The 24335-nt window shown below is 39.5% G+C and overlaps 1 protein-coding gene across 1 annotated transcript; it reads left to right on the top strand.

Annotated features, from left to right (window-relative positions):
* Positions 1–388: 388 nt before the first annotated feature.
* On the top strand, positions 389–17741 carry LOC104462523 (islet cell autoantigen 1-like). The gene is given in 7 exon segments (XM_010074489.1): positions 389–492; positions 2521–2570; positions 6225–6287; positions 6403–6444; positions 10337–10618; positions 15745–15840; positions 17620–17741. Coding segments are annotated over 7 exon segments (759 nt in total).
* Positions 17742–24335: the final 6594 nt, after the last annotated feature.

Raw genomic sequence — 24335 nt, 5'->3', positions numbered from 1 at the left:
GCTGAGGACTCCAGAACTGGACACAGTACTCCAGGTGGGGTCTCACGAGAGTGGAGTAGAGGGGGAGAATCACCTCCCTCGACCCATTGGTCACACTTCTTTTGATGCAGCCCAGTTCATGGTTGGCTTTGTGGGCTGCAAGTGTGCATTGCCAGCTCATGTTGAGCTTAATTATCTTCTTATATAAAGTGTGTTCGTGTGACTCAATTTGAGAATCTTCTAACTTTTTTTTTTTTTTTTGCTTGTTTGAGTCAGACATAGTTTTGATACAGCTCAAAAACATTCTTGGTCAGTTTATGTAGGTTCTATAGTCTGGTTTGGCCTTAAATTCCACACTTTTGCTTCCCTGATTATTTTTTGTTTTCTTCTCTTTATTTATATTATGGTTATGATCTAGAGTTTACAAGATCCTGTGAATAAACTAACAGAAAAAGCAGAAAAGGAGGACCAGCAGACGGAGAGCACCAAATCAGTACAAGATCAGCAGAGTCAGTAAGTCACATGGCCTATATATTAAAATAATAAGTATTCTCGTCTGTAATCTGCCTTCTAGTTGCTAAACTCACCAAACATTTATAAATGAAAATATAGACACAGCTAGCCTGATCGCACTACCTAATAGTAAGTTTAATACAAGAATTCCTGACATGTTGTAATGTGTACATGAAAACTAATAAAATTTATGGTGAAATTAAGAGCTCTAAAAAGACCCATTAAACCTTTATAATTTTTTCATCTTTCCTAGCCTTCTCTTTATTTTTCGGCTTTTGCTTCTTTTATTCTTTAGTAAAAGAAATGGTAAACAACTGCACATGGGAGACAATATACGAGCATTGTATTTCTCCCTTCAGCAGCATCTCCTTTCACTTGGGAATAGGATATGGATTCCTGATTGCTTTGAGCAGCGATTAGTTTTTGTAATGTATACAGCATTGGTTAGTAATCCAATGAAGCAGTAGGTACTTAGTAAAAAGTACATTTAAGTGAGCTGATGCTATCAAGGTTTGAGTTACCTGTAGCTCTGAGGTGAGAGAGACTTATGAATGGGCTGCTGTGGGGAGAGGAGAACAGGAGAACGAGATGCGATCCCTCCTCTACGGGACCATCAGGATTCAGTTGCGAGGAGATGCAACATTGATACAATCCTGCTGCCACCTGTTGTTTTGACTGTCTCTGGTTAAATGAAGCACCCAGCAAAGGATCAGTTGTCAAAATGCAGAGAACAGCTTGACTGATAATTAGTGGATTTTGCTTGGCTATTTATAATAATGGTTTTTCAAAGAGTTCAGTTTTCCAGTTCTTTTGCTTGTTTAGATTCAGAACCACTGACCAAAATCAGTTTATAAACTGGTCAGGTTTGGTGCTAAGCAGATTAGAAAGGACTTGGCAAGTACTATTTGGCAGGTAGTTGTTTTCATAGCAGTTCCTTGAATCTGCTGCTTCTTGTGACAATAATAAAGAAATTAATAAACAATTGTTTTCCTCAACGTTAAATCATGCATTCATTCTAGAATCTTATATTCATGCAAGTTGTGTTCATGGGCACCTACCAGCAAATGCATCAGATGCCATATCATGGCTGTACTTGTTTTTATTTATGGATTATCTTTTTCCCTCTGAGGGGAAAAATATGTCCTCACCATTTTGCTGTCTAAAACAAACCATAAATTAACATCTAAGATTCTAGAATAATTACACAAAAAAAAAGCTTTTACAATCCTCATGAACATTCCATTCACAGTAAACATTCATTGTAATAGAATTTGGCATGAATCTAATTTTCCTCCACTCCCCACAAGCCTATCCTCAAGTGCAGGGGAGGTGACTCTTCCTGTCCTATCACTAGAGGAGAGGAGGAATGTGCCTACACAGTCGTCTTCACCACCGCGTCAGCCTGTGGCTGCTTCACTCTTTGCTGGTTGATGACTTTACACAAAATAATAGCAGATAGAAAGTAGATATTCTTCATTAAAGAGATTACCTTTGTATAAGAAACCACAGGTTTTCTTTTATTTTTCTGCCAAGAGCTTTTTCATCGTCACTGCTGATTTGGTTTTTTTTTAGAAATCTGCTGACATGGGACAACACTCATCTAACTCTTGTTTTTAATTAGTTGCTGTGAAACAGAGAAGTGCAAAGTGGGGTGGTTTTGGTTTTGGGGTTTTTTTTGGAACAGTTGTACCTCCTTCACAATAGTTATGAAAAGCCATATAAAAAAAAATGTAAAGCAGAATACACTATAATTTTCATTACAGAGATTTAGTTAGGTTAAAAAAGGAAGGGTGGTAGGTTTTGATAGTTGGTCTTCAATCTAATTTTGGTTTTCAACAGACTTCTGACGGTGAAACAATAAAAGTTAACAAACCAGCATATACAGCAAATGCAAGAGTCCATCTGAATTACTGTTTATTTGTTATTGGTATGATTCTGTAATGATGTGACCAAAAAGAAAAAAATATATTATTATTTTATAGCCTGAGAATTATTTGCTCAATTTTTTTCTTATTCTTTCAAATGAAGGTTGATTTCATTAGATGAGGAGAGCCATACCAAGGAATCAAACTATTCAGGTATTTTATATCATGTTATCATAACTTCATAAATGCTGCAATACATGTTTTTTCATTTTTATTTATTTCATATATGTTCAGCGTCACCCAGCAAATCTCTACAAATGCATAAAACTTAAGTCCGGGAAGGTCTGTTAAAACTAATCTCTTACATGTTATATCCCACTGCATTTCATTCAGTTACGCTCACATAGGTCAAATAGCTTGTCTTCAAAAGCAAAATTCTTGCCTTGGGCATGTCTCAAGGAGAGGATCTACAGATTAGTAGGTGTCAAGACAAGGAAAGTATGCCACTTAGATTGTGAGTTTGTTCCAGTGATTAAACATATACTCTGTTAAAGTTAATTAATTCAGTGAAGCTTCTGCCCAAAAGCTAGACAAAGTCATATTCAGCTGCTGACAATGACCTGATGGGTTGTTATTACCCAGTGACACAGCCAGGCTCTAATTGGAGGTGAGCAGTGAAAGAATGGGAGGCAATTGACACAAGTGACAGGAAAGGAGATTCTGATTACATACTAGGAAGAAAAGTGTTTACAATGAGGGTGTTGAAGAGCTGTAAAGTGCCTGGGAGGGATGTGGAATCTATTTATCCCTGGAGATCTTACAGACTTCACAGGACACATCCCTGTGGAACCTGATCTAACTTCATAGCTGACTCTACTCTGACAATGGGCTTGGACAAGATGACTCCCAGAGGTCTTTCCAACTTGAAAAATGCCATGGCCTATAATATATCTTTTTCTACTAAATTAATGGAGAATCATTTCAATAAGTGGTGTTCCACATGAAGATCCTTAAAAGGTACTACTTTAAAATCAGGGCTCTTCTCAGATCTTCATTTCAGTAGGCTAACCACATTGATGTCTGGAACATCTTCTCTACTCTTTTATTTTTGAAGTTTTTCTTTCCATTCCACTTTACAACACCCCTTTTAAAATGTGAAATATGTGACCGGGCAATACATTTCTGATGTTGGTCTCTCCTGTTTTGTTTCTAGAGGGTAAAATCACATTCCTGTTTCTGTATCCAAAAATTATAACTCATTTTGCAGCAACATTGAGTTAGAAGCTCACATTTTAATTTGTTGTTTACAAAGACTCAGTTCCTTTTGGTCACAGCTTTCCAGGACTCATTCATCCTTTCTGCAGCATGGCTTATATTCCTTATTCCTTGATATATAGCTAATGACTTAGTGGTATTAAATTCTCCCAGCTCTGAGTACAGAAACTGAGTGACTGGCCTGAATGACCACCTCTACTAATCTGTTAGCTGTTTGCACATTTTTTCAAGAGCGATTTTGTGTTTACTTCCAAATGACTGCTAAAGCCATTGACCAGCGATGGATATAACACTAAACCTTGCAGATCTAAACTAGAAACACTTCTACTTTGCAATTATTTCTCCTAACAACTGGGTTTTGACATCTGTTAGTTGTCGTGTTCCTAATCCATTCAATATGTTCATTATAGATATTAAATGCAGTGCAAACTTTCTAGCTGGAAGGCAATGCAGTGCAAAGACAAGTTGTTTCTAAACAAAAATCTTTACCAAATAAAGCTCATAGTTTTATCAAAGAATAAAATTAGTTGGGTTTTTTTAACTAGGTCTGTTTTCCATAAAAACACCTTTTATTAGAGGAGCATTTATTGTGCTTTTGCTGAATCCCATACTGAATGGGATTCGGTTCATGTTTTGCCCAAGAGTAATGGTGAGCTACCAGCCCATTGTTACCTACAATTACTTGAGTCACCCTATTAATGGTTGTTGTTGTTTGGGTGTTTTTTGTAAGAATGACACAATATTAGGACTTTTCCAGTGTTTCGAAGTTTCACCCCTTTTGCAGTTAATTAGATCAGGTATCTCTTTGACAAGATATTTTAATATTCTTGGATACAAAGTCTAACTCATTTTCTTAGCAGATGTTTTCTAGAATCTCAGTTACTTATGGGCTGTAAAATATTTCACCATCGTCCATAATATAAATACCTTGTTCTGTCTCTTTCACCATCGCCCCTAGAAGGAACTGAAGTATTTTGGAATACTTCTGCCTGCTCTGCTAAACTTTTCCATGTCCATATTCTAGTGAGTCTGTGCCATTGCTAAGATTTCTTTTTTCTTAAAGTACTCTGTACATAATAAAGTAATACAGATGTAGTGCTACTAGTGATGGAGCTGTGTCTCTTCTTTGTTTTCCTCATAAACTACTTCTACTTCATAACTTCCAAATTTTTTATCACTTCCTCTGCATTTTACCTTAATATACTATGGATGTTTTTAAGATTGGCTTCATCACATTTACCCCTGAACTGGGGCAGGCTTTCAGCAACAGCTGTACATTTTTCCTTTTTACATTATGGAATTGTGGCTATCCATATCGCACCTTGCGTGAACTTCTCTTTCTGATTTTCCCCCCCCCCCTCTGCCAGTCAGTTTAGGCTTGGGCTTTTCCTGTTTAGCTTTGTGCATTGTCCTTTTGTGGAAGCATTGTGTATATTCGTCCATGTATCTTTATGCCACTCCTCTCTGTATCTATATAGAGTGTAATCACACACGATCATGGATCCTTAAATGACAAGTTGATTCTAATGCTGGTAGAACATTTCTGTCATTGTCTCAGCAAAGCCTTGTTAAAATAATACGATTCAAACAGCAAGCTGTTCTATTTCATTTAGTTCTGAACACACCTTGAAGTTTCTCTTGAAAGGGTTTGGCATTCAATTTTTAGTCCCCTGTAGAGAATTTTATTTCTCCTTTCCAGCCTCAAGTTTGAGCTGAACTGCCTTTCTGTTCTGGCAGTCCTGTGACTGAGCCCTTCATTTGCCTTTAGAGCTACAGACTTAGTTGTCTAGAAGCTAGATTTCCTCAGCAGTCAATGGAGAGAGTAGCAGGTAACTCATCCCTCCTGTTTTGCTGCATATGGGATTAATCACCTGAGGGAGGTGTCTTTCTCTTCAATGATAGACAGGATCTAGATGATTGTTTTGAGCCCATGCTAATCTATGAAGTTCACTCAGAACTTAAGGTAGTTACAGTTGGGGCATGGTGGTGTTTTTTCATCTCTGATAGCCTATGACCCTCAGATATACATTTCCCCCTGTTGGTCCTAGCCCATTTATTTCCCTGCAGGAGAGGAGGTGCTGTTACTTATATCCTCACCTGGGGTGCTTTGGGGGAAGATTCGTTTTCCTGATTCCCAGAGTTGGTGTCGTGAGAAAGAACATATTGTCAAGGAAGGTGATTTAGGGAGTGATGAGATCGTTTTAGGAGAGATGAGAGCACTTTCGTGCTCTCTCATGGCCTGTGTAAGTAGAAGCTTCTAAAAGAAGTGTCTCTGCTTCTGGAGGACAGCAGAGACCTGCCTGACTCTTGCAGTTGCCACATTTGGGTGCAGTCAGCGTGGAGATGGGCTACGGTGGCAGGCGGTTGATTCAAAGGAAGATCGCCCTCCCCCCCTCCCTCCCCCAGGTTAGTATTCAGGAATTTGCCTCGTTTCTTAGAAATGCTTGTATCTTGGGTCTTTCATCCGTTGTGGCCAGCTTCATTTTAAACATGAATACCAACAACTGTTGCATGTTGATCTTACAGTGACATTGTTTATAAGCATGGTCTTGTGCCAATGCAATTTGACATGTTTATGGATTTTGATTACAGCTGATAATGGCAAGGATGTCATATCTACATTACAAGGAAATTGTAACCACAAGCAGAACTCAGGTGAAGAGACTTAAGAAAACTACCTTTAGATGTGTACATACTGATAGTCAGTGTACTGCAGATCTTCCTTTATTGCTTTTCTTTTTTCATTTTTTTCTTTTGCTTTTGCTTTTAGGTGCCATAGATGACTTATTAGACCTGCAACCTGAAGAAAATGGTATGAAACATTTGTGCATGTCTGCTTCATCTGCTTCTTAATTACAAGCACCAAGTATAATTTTGATCTTACATGTTAATTGTTTTTGTAACCTGAAAGGTTGAAGTATTTCTGAATGAAATTTTTCTGCTGCAATATTTAAATAATGTTAAAGGAAACTCATCTTCCTATACATGCAGAGGCACTATTCCTGATGTTATAATATGAAGTAAACCTTACTGGGGATAAAATGCATTGTAACAGGTGATTCAAGGTTAGGTATACTAGGCTATATTGCATTTGCCCCATTGAAGTAGGTTCCACTGTAAACCTTACCCCTCCTATAACATTTCACAAACTTTTCTTTTTGGATCTTTAGTTGTTGTATCACAACCCTTTTGCAATATGCTAGTAACCACAAGATTTTATATCAGAAATTTACATATCACAAACAAATTATTTTGTCCTCTTAAAAAAAAAATAAAAGACCTGGTGGCTTATTTCAGGCAGGTAGTTAATTAAATCTGTTGTGCTGTTCTCATATACATGTGCGAAAGCAGTCTTGCATTCCAGGCTCTACTCCTATCCTTATGTTTTTGTTAGGTCAGTGGCAGCTCAAGGTTGGTTTTTTTTTTTCCTAAAGGGTTCTCTTTTACCGCGTAATACATGAAGGATTGGGCCCAAAGTTTTATATTGAGTTTTCATATGCAGTAAGAGTCTTTCATATAGTTTTGCATTTGCTCTTCAGTCATTTATGAAGAATGAGTAAAAAAAGCCTCAGCAACAGCAAAAACAACTGTGGCAACTCAAAAAGCAAGTAGTAAAGCAGCAAAGAAAAAAATGCCTTTGCGCGGTTTACTCAGTCAGACTGAGAGTGTAATTTGGGGTATTTAAGCCACTGCCTTCATGGTGGGTAAAAGGGAGAACATTTGCAGACACCTTAACTTTGGATTTGCCACAGGCAGTCAGTCTCTTGCACTGTGGGGAAATCACCCATGTGGGGAATCGCCCATGAAAGCAGAAACAGAGAAGGTTCCTCAGCTGCCTGTGCAGAAGCAGCCCTTATTTGTGGATGGATAAGGTAGTGATGACTTATTTTCTGTGGTTAATAAAAAAGGTCAGTGCATGTCTGATAGTGGCCTTTTTATTTCTGGTTTTCCCCTTACTCAGTTCTATTGGACCTTCTCAGTGGAGACAGATAATGCATACAATTACTGATCATTCAAGTTTAGCTATGTGAGTTAGAAGGCTATTTTTTTTCTTTAGTCAAATAATTATATGAATACAAAGCAGTTTGTGGGGCAGCTACATCAGATTAAGGATAGATATGTTAGTGTTACAGTATCAGCCATCTACCCTAATACTACACGCTAGCTAGCTTTAGGCTAATGAATATTGTATTATTTTAAGTGCAGCGGTACAGTTAGAGGTACACTTTTGTGTGTGTTTCAGAAGGAAGTCTTTATACTGTGTTTCCGATCATGTGTCATTGTAAATATTTTTAGTTTCTCTTAGCATTTATGTTTTTTTTAATACCAGCAAAGCAGGGCATGTTTGCAATGAAATATGATCATTGTTACAGGCTTGTTCAAACAACTGGAAAAAAGAATATAGTGACATTGTTTTTTCAGTGTTTTATTGGGAACTTTGAGGGGGTTTTTATGGACATTTATAAGGTTAGGGGCAGCATGTGCAGACAAAAAAAGATTTTGACTGTGAAAATGGACAGTGAAAACAGGAAAAATAGTAATGGAAGATCTACGGGTGAGGTGAGAAAGTGCATATCATTCTAGTGATCTAGCAGAGATACCACATGAGTAATATCTTGATAAGCAAGACTGGATTCAAGATAACCTTTTTTGCAAACTAGAGTAGAACTTACTTCTGCTTACTCAAGGCAGCATAAGCACCACCCTATCCTCCCCTCCCCTGGGTGCACTGTCCCTGCAGGAAGATCAGAAAGACCGCTGAGACAGGAAGTGTGTTACTCCTCTGATGTCTGGTGGTCGTACGCAATACAGCAAGACCTAACTGCTCTTCAGACGTAAAGCGATGTATTCTGCTTTCTCCCCCAGTAAAAATGGGACTGCTGCGGCGGGATACCCAGATGAAGTAGAGCTTTGCTCTGAGCTGTGTTGCTGCAAAGCCTTTGTTCCATTATGGTAAATGTCATTTGTGGTTAGGTACAGTGCTGGCGGTATGCCGTAGCAGATCTGTTACTAATGATGCTCTCTTTGCATCTCTCCCTTGTAAGCCTTCCGAGTTCATAAGGGGCCTCCTGAAAGCACCTTTGAGATTGTGATGCCCCATAGAGATCAGAGTTCTTATGTGCCTTTGAAATAGCAGGTGTCTTTTCCCTATGGAAGGATTTACCTCCTGCCTCACCTGCTGAATAGCTAGACTTGAGGGAATTGTGGGTGCTTGGACAACCTTAACATTCTTTGCTGTTTATCTGAAGATGGGAAAGCAGCCTGAAAATGCATGAGAACCAGTTGTTTTCTGTGGTATTTTAGTTACAGTCTAGTAGGAACATCAGGAGAATTGACTTGTTTGTGATGTTTCTGTTTCTAATTTTTGGTCCCTATCAGGGAGTACAGAGGTATATAAAAACGTGAGTTAGAAAGGAGCTGAAAATCAGCGCTGACTTCAGTAATGAATGAAATCCTTATGTGTTGATTTATTTGTTTCTTAGTACGTTGGTGTGTATGTTGACTCATCAGCCTATTTTAAAACCCAGTTTTGTGCTATTTTTTCCTCTGACTCAACTGCAGACATTTCATTATGAATTATTACAACTATTAAAAGGGGACTTGCCTGAGAAGGCTGTTGCATTTAAATAAAATGTCCTGTTGCAACCACTTGGCTGTTATCGATCTTTTATCCCAACCCAAAAGGGTTCAAAACATCTTTGCAAGTTGTATGCAACTTGCAGAGCTCAGCTGATCTACCCAAACTTTGGAAAACTGAAGTTGCTTCTGTGCCTTACCACAGGTTTGAAAGGAGCATAATTAAGATAAACTGATCTGGGTTTCAGCAACCTAACATTATCAACGTTGTTAACCACCTGCATACTCCCACAGTGAAGCTCTAAATGTTTCAAAGTAAAATAACACTTGGGGTTCCTTGACAGTTCTTTCACTCTCCAAATATTTTGTAAGCTAGAGAAAAGGATTATGATCCTGGTTGCAAGCTTCATATATTTTATATAACACCTTAATATTTCTAAATGAGGAAAAGTTGTTTTTAAGGAGTAATGGCCCGAGTTATCTAGAGCTTCTTCAGTTGCAGTTCTGGTCCTAGACAACCTAGCAAGGGGAACCAGAAGGAAAGTGGCCCCAGTTATTTCTTAGCAGCCTAAGAGAGGGGAAAAAAATGTTACTACAGCATTAAACAGTGTGGAAATCTCACTCTGTGTAGAGTAACCTGTTCTCATTGGGAAATACCCCAATAATTCAAGCATTGGTCATAAAGGTCATCTTAAGTATGTTCTCACAAAGTTCTAGAATAATCTCTGACTCTTATTTATTATCAATTTATACCAATCTGATTTTTTGGCAGTTTTATATAAGGCTTCAAAAAGCAACATAAAAGTAGTCTTATCCAATGTTTTAAATATTAGACTATGTGATGATTGTCGTGTGATGTTTAATAGATTTTTAAGCTTACTTGCTCTTCATGAGAAATGAGTCTTAACAGCAGTGAGGTTATCAAAGATAACCAAAGAATTATTTGTTGCATAAGGTACAAGCCCAGATTTCCAAGAGAATTGGGTCTAAAAGAGAAAACAACAGATATTCACACAAAAATATTGCATTGCACTTAACGTACAAAACCTAAACTGGACACTTTTAAAAGGCTCCTTCTTTTCTTTTTCTAAAAAATGATTTGACTTGACTCTCTTGTTCTGAGACAGCTTCAAAGGATCAGTTTGTGGGGTCCTTGGAGTCAGAGCTTGGTGATAAGGATGACATGGTATTACTGAATGAGATCCTCAACACTTCCTCCTTGGACGAAGGGGAATTCAGCAAAGAGTGGACAGCTGTTTTTGGACAGGCTGCACTTTCTGATCTCACCATGAACTCTTCAGCTGGAAATGTGGAGAACAGTTCATCGTCTGTGGCACCAACACCGTCAGGCTACTGGCCCTCACAGCTGTTAGACCAAAACATGAATGACTTGCAGTCGTCTTTAGATGGTGAGAGCTCATCTTGTTCTGTTAGCATTTTGTGTTTGGTTGTAGGTTCTAGAGGATGGCTTTCTGCTGTGTAGAGGTGTGCTGACAGCTTATGTTGTGCCATAGCTGTAGAAACCCTGAGGTTAAAGCAGAGTGTGGCCTGGAGGAAAACATGTGAGTAGCATATTTGTTTTTCTAGCCCTGTTCATTCGGTGTTTGTGAATGAAGTACCTTAAAACCTGAAGTCAAAATTACTGTCTTGAATATTTTCCTTGAGCTTCCTGAAATGTTCTGTAGGCCTTTGAGACATTTTTTTTCTGTAACAGCAAATCTGTTTGAGCGGGCTTTACTGTTTAAACCACAACTGCTGTCTCTGTTAAGGGGCCAAAGAACCAAAAATGATCACTGTATTTTGTCTGGGAATACTATTTTTAAACAACTTAGTGAAAATCAATTGCATTCATTCATTTTCTTTTTCTTTCAATGCATGCCATACTGTTGCGTGTAGGAATATGGGCAAGGTAGAATGGATTGTCTCATCCTAGCAACCATACAGGTGGATTCCTCTTGTAGGCTGGTTATTTACTGATGCAACTCTTTCTATTCCCTGTCTTCTATGCCGTTCATTTTCTTGGGTTTTCCAAGCTGCTGCTGCAGGGAGAGGAAAGGATGGAGGGGAACTAGGGCAGAGCTTTCTTGCTGCTGCTGTGGCCTTGAGGAAGGGAGGAAGGAAGGCAGGCTGGTGAAGACCAGCCAACAGCAAATACCTTTGTCTTTCCCACAGTCTAGTTAGATTTCTCCTAGGGCTTTGCAGCTGGAGGAGGAGCTTCTCTTTTTGGGCTCTCTCCCGAGTCATGTAAATCTCCTTTGAGGAAAAGTGATGTAGGAAAGACTAGCAGACTGATTCCATCCTAAAGACTACTTCTTGGAAGCCATGCAACTGGTACAATCATACATGATGTAAAATGACCTGTGACATTTTGGCAAGAATAAAAAAGTCAAATTTACTTTATAATTAATACAGTTACCACTACCACCCCTAAAGCAAAATATTTGGATTCACTGACTTCAGTGCTTAGATGCAAACTGGGCGAGTGACATTTGCAATAATGTGCAGTTTTAGATGTATTTTTATGATGAGGTACGTGCATATCTAAGTATGATTGATAGAGTGAAGAAGGGACTGGAAGACTATAGGATTTGACCTCATAAAATATGAGCTAAAAAATTAATGAGGTTTAGTCATTGCATTGTCAAATTAAACAGTTTGTGACCAGAAGCAAACATGGTATCTATTGAAAGGGGAAAAAGGAACAATGAAAAACACCTTTCTTGATATAAAGAAATAAGCAGTTTTTAAGCAAATTACTGAAATAGCAACAGAAATATTATGTGATTTTTTTTCAGAGTTTTTACATGTTTTTAAATGTAAATATGTTTTTGAAAGAAAAATATTTTTTTAGGTGTAAATGGCAAACAGGGCTGGGTATCCTTTGTGAGGTGGTTGCTAGCCTTCTCATTTGCACAAGCCACTGGCATTGGCTACACTGTTATCACTTCAAAATCAGAATTTGGATATGTTGCTTTAAAGGAACACTAGAAATGGAAAATCTGTTCCAGTCAACATGGTATCCCAAAAATCTCTTTGAATAAGAAAAAAAATAAATATGTATTGGAAGAATAAAATATGTTGGTGTTTCCAAATGGACCTCCAAGGTTTTGTCAGAAGATCATGGTAATTTATCTACTGGCATTTGAAAAGTCAGAGCTAATCAGCTGAATAATCAGCATGTTCCCAGATGACTCTAATTGCAAAGTAAAATGCATTTGAACTAATTTTCATAGACTAGTTTTCTTTTTAAGTTTCTTGTTTCTTATTTTTTAACAGAAAGTCTGTCCATTTTATACCTTGTGAGATCTCAACTTTAATCTTAAACTGCGTTTAATTTCACAGCACTTCTTTCATTATTTGGCCATGTCAATAAATTTGGAAACAGACTTTTTTTTTAAAAAAAAAATCAAAATACTAACTGCAATATAACATATCTAAACATGCAAGTTAAAAATATTAGAATATATTAATTATGGATATTTTTACTGAGGGTTTGTGATACATATCCTACACTTTTTTCCCCCTATCTGGTAGGATTGCTTAATAATTATTCAGTGTGAGGTGCTACACTGGAGCCTCAATGTTGCACACTTCCTGTGTGAATTTGGCCTTAAGACCATAAAGATTCTTAAAACTCACATGCTTAACTTTAAGCACATTAACTTTTCTATTAACTTCAGTAGGATTACTTACTTATTTTACGTTAAGCACACTCATAAATCTCTGGGGCTTTGTTTTCTCTGTGCCTCAGATCTTAATCTGTAAAACAGGCACAATACTATGCAGGTTATAAACTGTTATGGTCAGGAATTCCCAGCTTGGAGTTTTCTCTGGGTGTATTTATAGGTAGGATCTAGCACAATGGGACTTTGAATTGCTATGGGACTACCAGGTGCTGGCTTAAAAGATATATAAATGCATGTGTGTGTGTGTATATATATATATAAAAGAAATAAAGCATGATCCCAACAAATCTTATAGATTCCCCTCCAGATACAGCTTTGTAGATTGGTTGCCTTTCCACTTATTTCCCAGGGAGCATTGGCTTTCTCTTTTGTGATGTTTACGGCCTCGTTTACCTATTTATTCATACCATTGAGGGCTCCTCTGTATCTTACCTACATGTGCATATATTCTAGTTGGTACGAAAATGTGCAGCTCACCGTTTCCATTTCTAAATTTAATTGTGGTAACATTTGTGAAGACACTAGCTGAAAAGTAAGCTGTTTGGTTTCCTTGCTGTCTCAGCAATAATCTTTTGTCTAGTCACGTAATGAAGCCATCCTGTGAACAGGCAAACCAGAACAGGCTTAGGGCCAACAACTGCTTTCAAATTGATAGGCTGCAGTTTGTTGTCAAAAGGCAAAGTTGTCCTCTGTAGCTCACTGTGAGTGGACACTAAAAACATAATTCATGAAAGTATTTAAGAAAAATTCTGTGTCTGTTTTCCCAGTACCTTCATAGATGCATAAGTAAGTTCATTACAAAAGCATCACACATTTTGTGGAGCATTTTCAGTTGTATGTTTTTGGTTTTAGGTTCTTTTTGTTTTCTGAGCAGTACTTGACCTAGCTGCATTTCAACAGAACAGAGAACCAGACCACAGCATCTCTGATGGATGTACTGCTTTCCAAGCCTTAGTCCAAGGACTCAGAAGGAGGGCTCCAAAGGAGTTAACTGGTCGGTGGTATTTCACTCTGTGGTCTGCCAGTTGCATCAGTGTAAACGAACATCAGTGAGGTCTCAAGAGACCCAACTCCTGATCTCACTGAAGTCAGTGGGACTTGCACGGACGTTTCACGGCAGTGCTTCCCTTCATTTCTGTGAAATTAGGATTTGGCCCTATTTGCTTAAGTCACTTAATTTATCCGTTGCCATCCACTGACATACGAAAACACTTTCTCACAATACATCTCCAAACAGACAAAAGCGTTACAGTTTTCTGTAGTTGTGCGTAATGTCCTCTGCCATTCTTCTCTTTTGTAACACAAGCAGAGAAAACGCCTGGAAAAGCATATCATTCTGAAGTGTTAATGCCATATTTTTTATTATTTATTATTCAGATTTGCTTATTTGAAAGATTAAACTCAAATCTCATTTTCAGGGGGCACAGACTAGCTCATAAACTTTTATCACCTTTGCCTAGAACAAGTATATGTGAGCCCTCTGCAACCAGATTTTGAAGAAGTTTTTGGGTTGTTTCCTTAGAGATACAGAGGATGTTTGTGGCTTTAAATTTCCTTCCTAATTCATGTGATTTTATAGAAAGACTCTTCTTGCCTCATTTGATAACATAGCTTAGGCTTCAGACCTTTTATAGTCAAAGTAAGATCATAGTGATGAGAATAATCTATTAGAGAGAGGAAGAGTTTATGTGACTTCCGTAGCTGTTAGAGTAACTGTAAGGACACTGGGTATCAATACCTGACAGGGGTCTCAAAAGAGGAGAAAGTAAGGGAAGGAAGAACAAAGAGAGTAGAAAAGGATGTGAGAGAATGAACTTGTAGAAAAAAAAGAGACTGAATAAGGAAATGCTAGCTGTGTGCACAGATGAATATCCTGTTTGTGATCCTGCAAAATGAGATATACTAGATCTGTGAGATGGATAGGGAATTGATAAGGCCACACTTAAAGATATTATTGAAATGAGAAATACAACCCCCAGTTCTCTGCTAAAGCATGAGAATTTAAATATCTTAAGCCAGGGACAGAAATGTTCCACTTTTTCCTAATATGTTTCCATGGTACGCCACCCCTAGTTCATTTTGCCAGCCTAGCTCATCTGGCCTCATTAACTATATTTATGATTATTCTTTTGTGGCTACGGAATATGCATGTCAGAAAAAAAAAAATTGTGAATAACCAGTTTTATTTTTTCCTGCATAGGTATTCTTTCCCTGCTGAGAAGAGCCTTTCAAATGAAGAACAAAAACCTACTTATTTTAAGTGAACATGAAGTAGTGCATCTTGAATGTAATTTTTCAAAGTGTTTTTCAATTAATTACTTTTTTTCAGAATTAATAATTTCAATATCAATTAAAATTGTAGGATTTCTAAATATGTTTTTTCTGGAACAGCTGATGAAATGAAAGTCTTTGGAACTGTAAAAGTAGACAAAGGTGGAAAAAATGTTTAGTATGTGTGATATTTTTGCCCAAGTGTAAATCATATTTTTCCCTACGGCTATGCTTGACTTGATTACTGTACTGGGCTTTCTGTGAATAAGTATTAACTGTGATTGGATAAAAGAAACAAGACTAAAATCTTTTTTAGCCAAACCAAAGGTTTGAAAAGGGTACAGTGCCTGAAAATGGAGATGACGAAACTGATCCACAGATACCTCTTCTCAAGGATGTTCCTTGTCTGCAGCATCTAATAGCTGATTTTCTTGTGTATGAGGAAAGATGTGAACAGCCATAACCATAAACATAATATTCTGCTCCGTCATCTGGGGAGAGCATTGTGCTGCCAGACAGTGGGATGTTGGAGTTAAAGTAATTATTCCTGCTAATGCTGCTGTATTATTGAATTGTAGGATGGGCACCTAACAGTGTGAGCCCACCGTCTATACCACAGCCAGCACAGAAACCGAACAGCCTGAATGTGAATGCTAACAAGACACCCATGAAAGGTGATACAGTAATGTATTTTTTCAGTTACTTTGCTTTTCCATTTTAGCTGTGACTCTTGTATCTTTCTAGTCTTCTCAGTTACTCTATCATAATAAAACCTATTTTTGTAGGAAATGTGGAAATGTCAAGAATCATGTGCTCACTAATGAATTACTCTGTTTCAGCATTGATATGTGTATGATATGTGTGTGTATGTGTATGTTTTTGGTAGGCTTCAGAGCTAGTAGTATGTCAAAAGAGTAATTTGCTACATAATGAGGGATCTGGAACTACAGTTTCTTTTACTACTTTAATTTTGAGTCACATAGAATAGCATCTGCGTGCACTTTGTCTAAGCTAAACAGTGTTTTGAAGCTCTAGGAGGACATTGTGGCTAAAATACAGGCTACTGATAAGGCAGAAGTGCCCTAATTGCAAATTTTGTTGATAACATACATCATATGAGTAATCATCTGTTTGAAACTTAATTCACTTATTACAACCGAGACAAGAGTGCATAGTCCTGCAATCTATTGAGACAAAACGCCGCTGATTTTGATTTGGGTTTCCTGGATAAGCGAACCAGAAATATGTTGAATCCGTATTGCCAGTTTGTAGCCTATTCTGTGCATTTGCATTCAAACAGAAGCTACATCAAAGATGTTCAGTGCAGAAGAAAGGAACAATGTGTATTCCTTCCCCTGCCTTGTGGGTTTAAGACTGACATGTTTCAGCCCAGCAGAAAAGGAGGGTTAAGACGTTTTGGAAACTGTTTTGGAAATGAGTGTGATGCCACAGCTACAGTACCTTCACCAGAAAAAAGGAACAGCCTTTAGCTACTTTAAAATCTGTGTTTATGAAAGTGGCAGATACTCCAGTCTTGCAGACACAAAAGATGAACGTCATGCCAGGAGGAGCCTATTTTCTCTGTAAATTCCTTGTTTCACAAAGAATGCTTTCATGCAATGTTTTCTCTCTGAGTGGAAGATCACATCTTATTTCATGATCAATATCATGCATGTTAATCATAGGGTCACAAAAAACACAGCAAGTGGTGATGTACCTTCTTTATAGCAGACAAAGTCACCTCCTGTTTAACTTGAACATCTGCCCTTTTCGAATAAGAGAAGGCAGGAGACCTCTGTGACACCTATATGTCAATATAGACACGTAGGTGCAATAGTCCAGCTGCTGTTGGAACCCATTCCTGGTTCACATGTTGTTATACCCATCAAAAAATGTACTTGGGACTGGCTATCAAATGTACCTCCCCTCTCTCCAGCCAATACCTTCCCGTTAAAGCTTCATTCCAGATGAGTAGTAACCTTGTGTGGTCATATACAAGAGAAACTGAACAGTCACATGAACTGGATTTAGGCAAAGGAATTTAGTCCTGTAAGAGAGGTTGAAAGTAAAACTTGCCTTTGCTTTCCTTTCACTTTTTTGCAGGCATGCAGGTGCACACACAAGTAAAATACCTTTCATGAAACAAAGCTAGACAGAGCAAGATTGTGTCTATTTTTAATAAAAAGTGTTCCTGTACTTATCATGGCAGGAGCCATATAAAATACACAGGCAGCCAGATGTAAAACATTCATTCTTACTAAAGTTTCATATTCTGTTAAAGGTAGTGTTTTAAAATGCCATCACTCATTCCGATTTTCTTGTCAGAAGTGCCCTTAGTAATAAATCAAACAATAGCATGGCATTTGTTTGACCTCAGTCAAACATCAAGTCAGTTTTGTTTTAAAATAGCAGACAAGTCTGTACTTTTCTTTTTTTTTTTCTTTTTTTTCCAGAACCCACAAAGAATGCTAAAGACTTGACTGCCTGGTTCAGTCTCTTTGCTGACCTTGACCCGTTATCCAATCCTGATGCTGTTGGGAAAACTGATAAAGAACATGAATTGCTTAATGCATGAGTCAGCTGCCTATGGTAACTCACATTATTCCATTCATCAACACTATTTTGGGGTTTAAAAAAAAATAAATGAAAATTAGTATGCTATTGTGAAACTATAAAGTATGTGCCATGATAATAAAACTAAAGGGAATTAATCCCCTTTTATATAGGTAAAGTTATTTGCTCTTGTTTTGTATAAAGAGTTCGCATTTATTTTCTACGTGGATTTACAAAAATGAGGTTAAGAATTAGGGCAGATTTCTTGCCAAATTAGATTATCTGCTGAAACACTGTCTTTGCCTGAGGTGATGCGGAGCTAACACTGGAGTGAAATACAAATTGCAAACCTATTTTTTTACAATGTTTCTTGAGTAAATAAAACAAAAATCATGTAACTGAGAAGGCTGCATGAGTCAAACATCTATAGTATATAATAGATATATTACTGCTATGTTAGGATGTCAACTAAATTTTGTTAGTACTCACAGTGGAAAAACCTGTGCTGGGGCTAGTTATTGAAGAAATACATTTGGGTCTGTGCAGCCATGGAAATTGTGCCCTTTCTGATTTAACTTATTAGACAAACTGCACCACGTAAACAGAAGCCATGCCCAGCAGGCTTCTTTTCTGAGGTTTTTCTTCATTGCACCAACAGAATTTGTACCTGTTTGCAGAAGTTTCTTGCAACTGATGCTTTACCATGCCTTCAGAACATTCATATTTCTGTTCAGAGTAATTTTCATCCAGTTTATTTTTGAAGCATGTGTTATTTTGAGCTTGTTGTGACATTAACTCTTTAATAAAATGATTTTGACAAAAAAGACCCGTTATCCCACTGGAATTCTGGTGTGCTGTTGAACTGGTATGTAACAAGCATCTGAAGATAAAACATGACCAGTTTTTAGTCAGTACCTGATAATTCATGCTGTTTCCGAATAGTAATCCAGTAGGACAGTAAGAAAATTTGTATTCGCTTGGTGTGTCCCTTTGCCTCCCTGCTCTCCTCTTATGGCAAAGGAAGGGGAAGAGGATGTGTCAGTGGCCACTTACCACAAGTTCTACGTACTGTGTAGGATGTGCTTTGCAATTCATTATATTTGGCCTTTTTAAATTCAATTGATTTTCCTTTTACATGTGTGAAGCTTTTCCTTGCCAGTTAACTATACACTCAGTTAGTTAATCCTTACCTCATGGTCTATTAGATAGACAAGTACCTGCATTGGAAACCTGAAAATAGCTATGTAAGTATGGAAGTTAAGTGAATTGACCTGCCTCTTCTCAAATGAAGCAGAACATCATTTGATGGCTGCACTGGGCAGAGTTAATGCGCAATGGATACCGCCTAGTTAAAAAGCTCCATTGTCTCAGTGGATGGGGGGGTTGGACTGACTGGAGTTCATCTGGAGGAACCCTCAGCAAGCTGTAAACACTTCTGTCCAAAACCGTAGCTTTCAAAATCCCACCCTATAGCCTACAAGTGTCAAGGTACTTCCATTTTTGCTAGAGGAGTTCTTGAGATGTCTTGTATAATGGGAAAGGACGGTCTGGTCTTCTCTTTGGGCAGTACCCAGCCCACACAGGCTGGCAGCACTGAGGCTGGTAATTAGGACACAGTAGCTGATGTAGATATGGATGCCTAACTGTTTCTAAAGATAAAACTTGATTCCACAGTATTTCCTACTGGCAGCTCCTTGCTTGATAAGCTGTCTTTTCTGAGATGTGTAACTTTCTTGAACATTAGGGAGGAGCCTGAACGCCTGGCTTTGGGCTGCAGTCTCTGGCAGTAAATAAGGCATCTACAAAGTGGATTAACTGGGAAATACCTAAGGTTTATGCTGAGGTGCACGTACTGTTATGAGTGCTAGTTTGCACTCATAACACAGGATGTTTGCCCAAAATCCTCTTCGTCTCAAACTGTAACTACCTGCAATCCCAAAAATGTTAGGAGCTCAAGGGATAGACAGGCTGCTGCCACTCTCAGCCCAGCTTGGTTGGGCTGAAATCATTAAACAGATTCTTACAATTTTAAGCAAGTCTGTGGTTGCTAAATTAGCTCTGGATTATGTTTGTCTCGATAGTTGTTAAAACACTTGTGGACGATGCACTCTAGCATTTTTAGTAGCTAAAGCAGTTAGGATAAAAGCAAAGAGGAGGCCATAGCAACCTCAAAGCAGCTAATTAACTGTTCTTTAAGATCCAGAATTTGTGTTTGGTTTTTAGGTCACAGATTCTAGACTTCCAGGATTAAAAAAAAAAAAAAAAAGTTTCCTGTCTTGATTGGCACAATTAAGGGCATTGCACAAGTTCAGCTAAAGATGTCCCAAATCCTCATCATGTTTTTAGGTAGAAAACCAGCTGAATTATCATCCCTTTTACACAAGAGAAGCCACTGCTGGAGGGGTTTTTTTTTCCCCTCCCCCTGCCCAGAACTGCACTATCAATTAGTTCATATTATGCATTAATTTCTTGTAATAAGTATTTTTTTTGAATTAAAGTATGCTTTGAATTCTTAGTCTTTAGTGTATGTAATTTTTTCACATTCTCAAATGATAAAAAAGGAGCCAGAGGTATTTAAAATATAATTAATTTTGCTTAAAGAAAAGCAATTGAAATCCCTATGTACAATGCATTATTATCATGAACATTTATTGAAGTTGAAAACTAGACCAAGAAAGCTAACATCCTGCAAATAGGCATTTTTCAGGCAAAAATCTTACAGAGTTACAATACTTCCCTCCTACTCATGAAGTGTATGGCACATGCTTCCTGGCAGCCCAGGCTGCAGAGTAACTCCATGCACCAGTGCCATTGTGAGAGGATTTTCTGGGATGTGTGTAGAGCAGTAGTTGGGACAACAGGGTAGTTCATCGTCCTGGTAAAATTACAAATTGATTGTTCTACACACATAACGTTTATCTTGATTTAATGTGCTTCATTCCAGCTGCATATTCTGGTTTAGTAGTGGCTTGTTTCAAAATAAAAACAGCTGCAGCACCCCTATGGCAGATGAAAACAGTGGTAATTGATTAACTGTCTTTATTGGGAAGTTTATTAAAGTTGATGTAATTGATTTTGGTGAGTCGAGGTTTCTACAAATCTAAAACCAGTGTCTTCAGGGGAACTGGAGTGTGCACCTTGGGAATTGAACAGCTCATGGAGAAAACTAACAAGTTTTTCAATAACTTCTTCTGGCCCTCTTAAGTGATTAGAATTTACTTCCAACATAGTACAATATGACTTACCTTGATCCTGTCTGCTGTTTCCATATCTAGCATTGCATGGGCATGACACTGATGCACTTTGAAGCAGGGCCACTTGGCCACAAGCAGCCACCTGCCTTTCCCCAACACCCTTTTTTTAAATGGGTACCCTCCAAATGTTATGGATGGCATGTGCTAGGAAAAAAAATTAAAAATGGGCCCACTGGAGCAATAGGGTGACTTGTGAGTGGAGAAGCAGCAGCAGCAGCTTTGCTCTAAGTGGGAGTAGCAGGAGGTTGACACGAGGACACAGCACCCAGGTGTTGTTCATCATGCTGAGTTTCCAGGGCTCCCTGCCACCATCTGCCATCTACCATCACATCCTGCTGCAGCTGCCAGGGATATGGGATGAGCACCACTGAGGAATGAATGGTGGTTGTACTGTCCATGCTTGCAGCTGAGAGCATGCAGGGCGAAATAGCCCCTGGGGCAAGGGAAGAAGAGATGGAAGGTCGTGTCTTCTCTCTGTGCAGTTCCCAAAGATGATTACTCATAGTAGGAGCAAGACACTGACATGGAAAAGGTGCAGCTGCCAGTGCTCGGTCCCTTCTCACTTTTTCAAGATCTCTTCCTCCCAGCATGCATTGCTGTTTCCACCCACTCCATCCAGCGCCCATCTACTTTCTCCTCCCTGGCAGGGAGGCACTGGGGCAGGCTGGGCAGCGTAGGGAGGCCCTGCCATGCCGCAGCCTGGGCAGCCTGCAGCCACGCTCGCTCACCTCAACGGTGAGGAACAGTTGCAGGAGTTGGAATTCTGCCACAGTAAGCCATGGCCAGCCAGGGACCCATTGTATTTCTGGGGGGTTTTTTAACAGTACAGGTGTGTGAGTAACCTGAGGTTGAGCCCTCACTGCAACCCAGGCACACTGTCTCATCTAGCGTTTACTGTAAATCCCCCTCTGGTTAGCCTACTTTTACTATTTCTGTTCCTTGTAAGTGACTTATTTTTAAACAAGCCACCATATGGGAAGGCAGGAAGCAGAGCAACAGCTAGGCTCGCGAAGAGCCAAGCAGCAGAGGGCTTACCTCAGCTGAGAAGCAGAAATGCTGAGACAGTCTAGTGACACGTTAGCAAACTGGGCACAAAGGAGCTGCCGCCTGCTGCTGGGGCTGCCGCCCTCACTTGGCGTGTGCTGAGTGCATAGAGCCCGCTGCAATGCTGCACAGCAAGTGAGCCCAGCACCCACCGCACAGACACTCACACTTGTACACAAGCTCTCCTGGGACAGCAAACAGGGCACCGTGGCCAAACAGGCTCTGCAGGTTCAGCAGGTTGGGCCTTGGGTAACCATCCAGCCTCCAGCTCTGAGGCGCACTGGCTTTGCAGTCAATCAGACCATTACCAGGTGTTCATTAACAGTGCTCTCCTAAGCATAAAATTGACTTTTCCCCTCATTGACTAATTAGAAACCAGTATAATCTTCCCTTTAAGTAACACAAGGTATTTGCCTGCACAGGAGCCCACCCAGTTAGACCTGCTGGAGTGGGTCCAGAGGAGGGCCACGAAATTGGTCAGAGGGCTGGAGCATCCTTCCTATGAGGACAGGCTGAGAGAGTTGGGGTTGTTCAGCCTGGAGAAGAGAAGGCTCCAGGGAGACCTTACTGTGGCTTTTCAATACATAGAGGGAGCTTATAAGACTGAGAGAGACTTCTTACCAGGGCCTGAGCACAAGGGGCTTAGATTGGATATACGGAAGAAACTTTTTCCTGTGCAGGTGGTGAGGCACTGGAACAGGTTGCTCAGGGAAGCTGTGGATGCCCCATCCCTGGAGGTGTTCAAGGCCAGGCTGGATGAGGCTTTGAGCAACCTGGTCTAGTGAAAGATGTCCATGGCAGCAGGTGGCCTAGAAGACCTTTAGATGTGCCTTCTGGCCCAAACCATTCTACGAGTCTATTAATGAAGTGAAGAGGCCGCCATTTGCCAGGGAGCAGTGTACAACTCCCATCAACTTTTAATTCTGTTCTACCATGGCAAAAGCTTGATGTGCCCAACCTTGTAATTAAACCATAGCGGAAGGGTGTGAAGTTTTGGCTGCTTTCAAAAAAACTACAAAATTTAAATTAAAAAGAGAGAAGCGTGCTGTAGCTTGGAGGTAAAAGTCTGTCTCATTCTACCTGCCAGCTATTTACACACATTGATGTTGGAATCTTTATGGGCTAATGAATACCAAAAAAAGGGGGAGAAAGAAAAAAAAAGTAGATAAGGAATTTTAGAAATGGCTGCAGACCTTCCTAAGCTGGTAAGAGAAGTTACCACCAGTCTTCTATTTAAACAAAAGTCTTTCATCTAGTGCAGAAACCTCTGTGGGGTGTTTCTTTTATTTTGGACTTCCATAGCTATTACGGCAGCAGGAAAGGCTCCAGGACGGGTGCTGGAAGCCATGTGCTTGCTTGATCAACATGCTGGAGAGAGGAAAAAAAAATTTTTTTAAGTGCTCCACAATTAAATCATCTACCCTGTCTCCATTTAGGTGGGTGGATAACAGCTGGCTGCAGGAAACAAGCATGTGAATGTAACAGGAGCAGGATCCAACAAGGAAAAAACCAAACTACTGCTATTATTCCAAGTGCAATCCTCAGAATAAACCCTTGACACGTAAACTACAGAAATTAAAATCATGGGCCACTGAAGTAACTGTTTTGCTGTTACAGCTGCATATTTTCCTGGATTGTTTAGGCAGTCTGTGTGGTCTTCTGTAATCATCTCTGCCTTGAACTTGAGTCTGACAACAGCGAGCAACCTTCACCATGGCAGGGCGATCATTTGATTTTATTTTTAGTAGACAAAAAAGATTCTGAAAAATGAGACAAGGCCTGGAAGGATTTTTTCTGATTTACAGTTCAGCTGGGCCTTTCTGCAAGGTTGTCCCTGGATTTGGTGGCAGCAGCCTGGGCTGCAGAGGAGCCAGAGGCAACATGAGCTGATTCAAGGCTTTTCCCCAAAAATGCCAGCCTGTGCTGTTAAGTCACAGAAGCGTGCCCAGGGCTCAGGTCCACGACCATCCTAAATCCACCTAAATCTAGGCCACTGTCCCCCACCATCAGCCCATGGTGTCCTACCAGGCCCTTTCCAACTGGAAGAAGAGCCTGTAATGGCACTGAGCTAGCTGAACACTTGGAAGAAAAAGTTTGAGGCAGCAGTGGTCACACAGGCACAGGAGCCTGCACAGGGGGAGGCACTAGCAGCGGCACTACTGGTGCCCTTGGGCAGGGCATGGGGTCTTGTCAGTACTTGTCACCCAACCACAGCCAAGCTTACCTGCAAGATACACACAGCCATCACTGCTCTTCACTGAACAAAATCTTCCTTTTGTCAACCCTTAGCTCTCTCCCCTCCCCTCCCCAACAACCCC

The sequence above is a fragment of the Pterocles gutturalis genome, unplaced genomic scaffold (genome assembly GCF_000699245.1).
Source record: "Pterocles gutturalis isolate BGI_N339 unplaced genomic scaffold, ASM69924v1 scaffold22962, whole genome shotgun sequence".
Classification (NCBI taxonomy): Eukaryota; Metazoa; Chordata; class Aves; order Pterocliformes; family Pteroclidae; genus Pterocles; species Pterocles gutturalis.
Note: the sequence above shows the minus strand (reverse complement) of the source record. Positions and strands in the feature narration are given on the sequence as shown.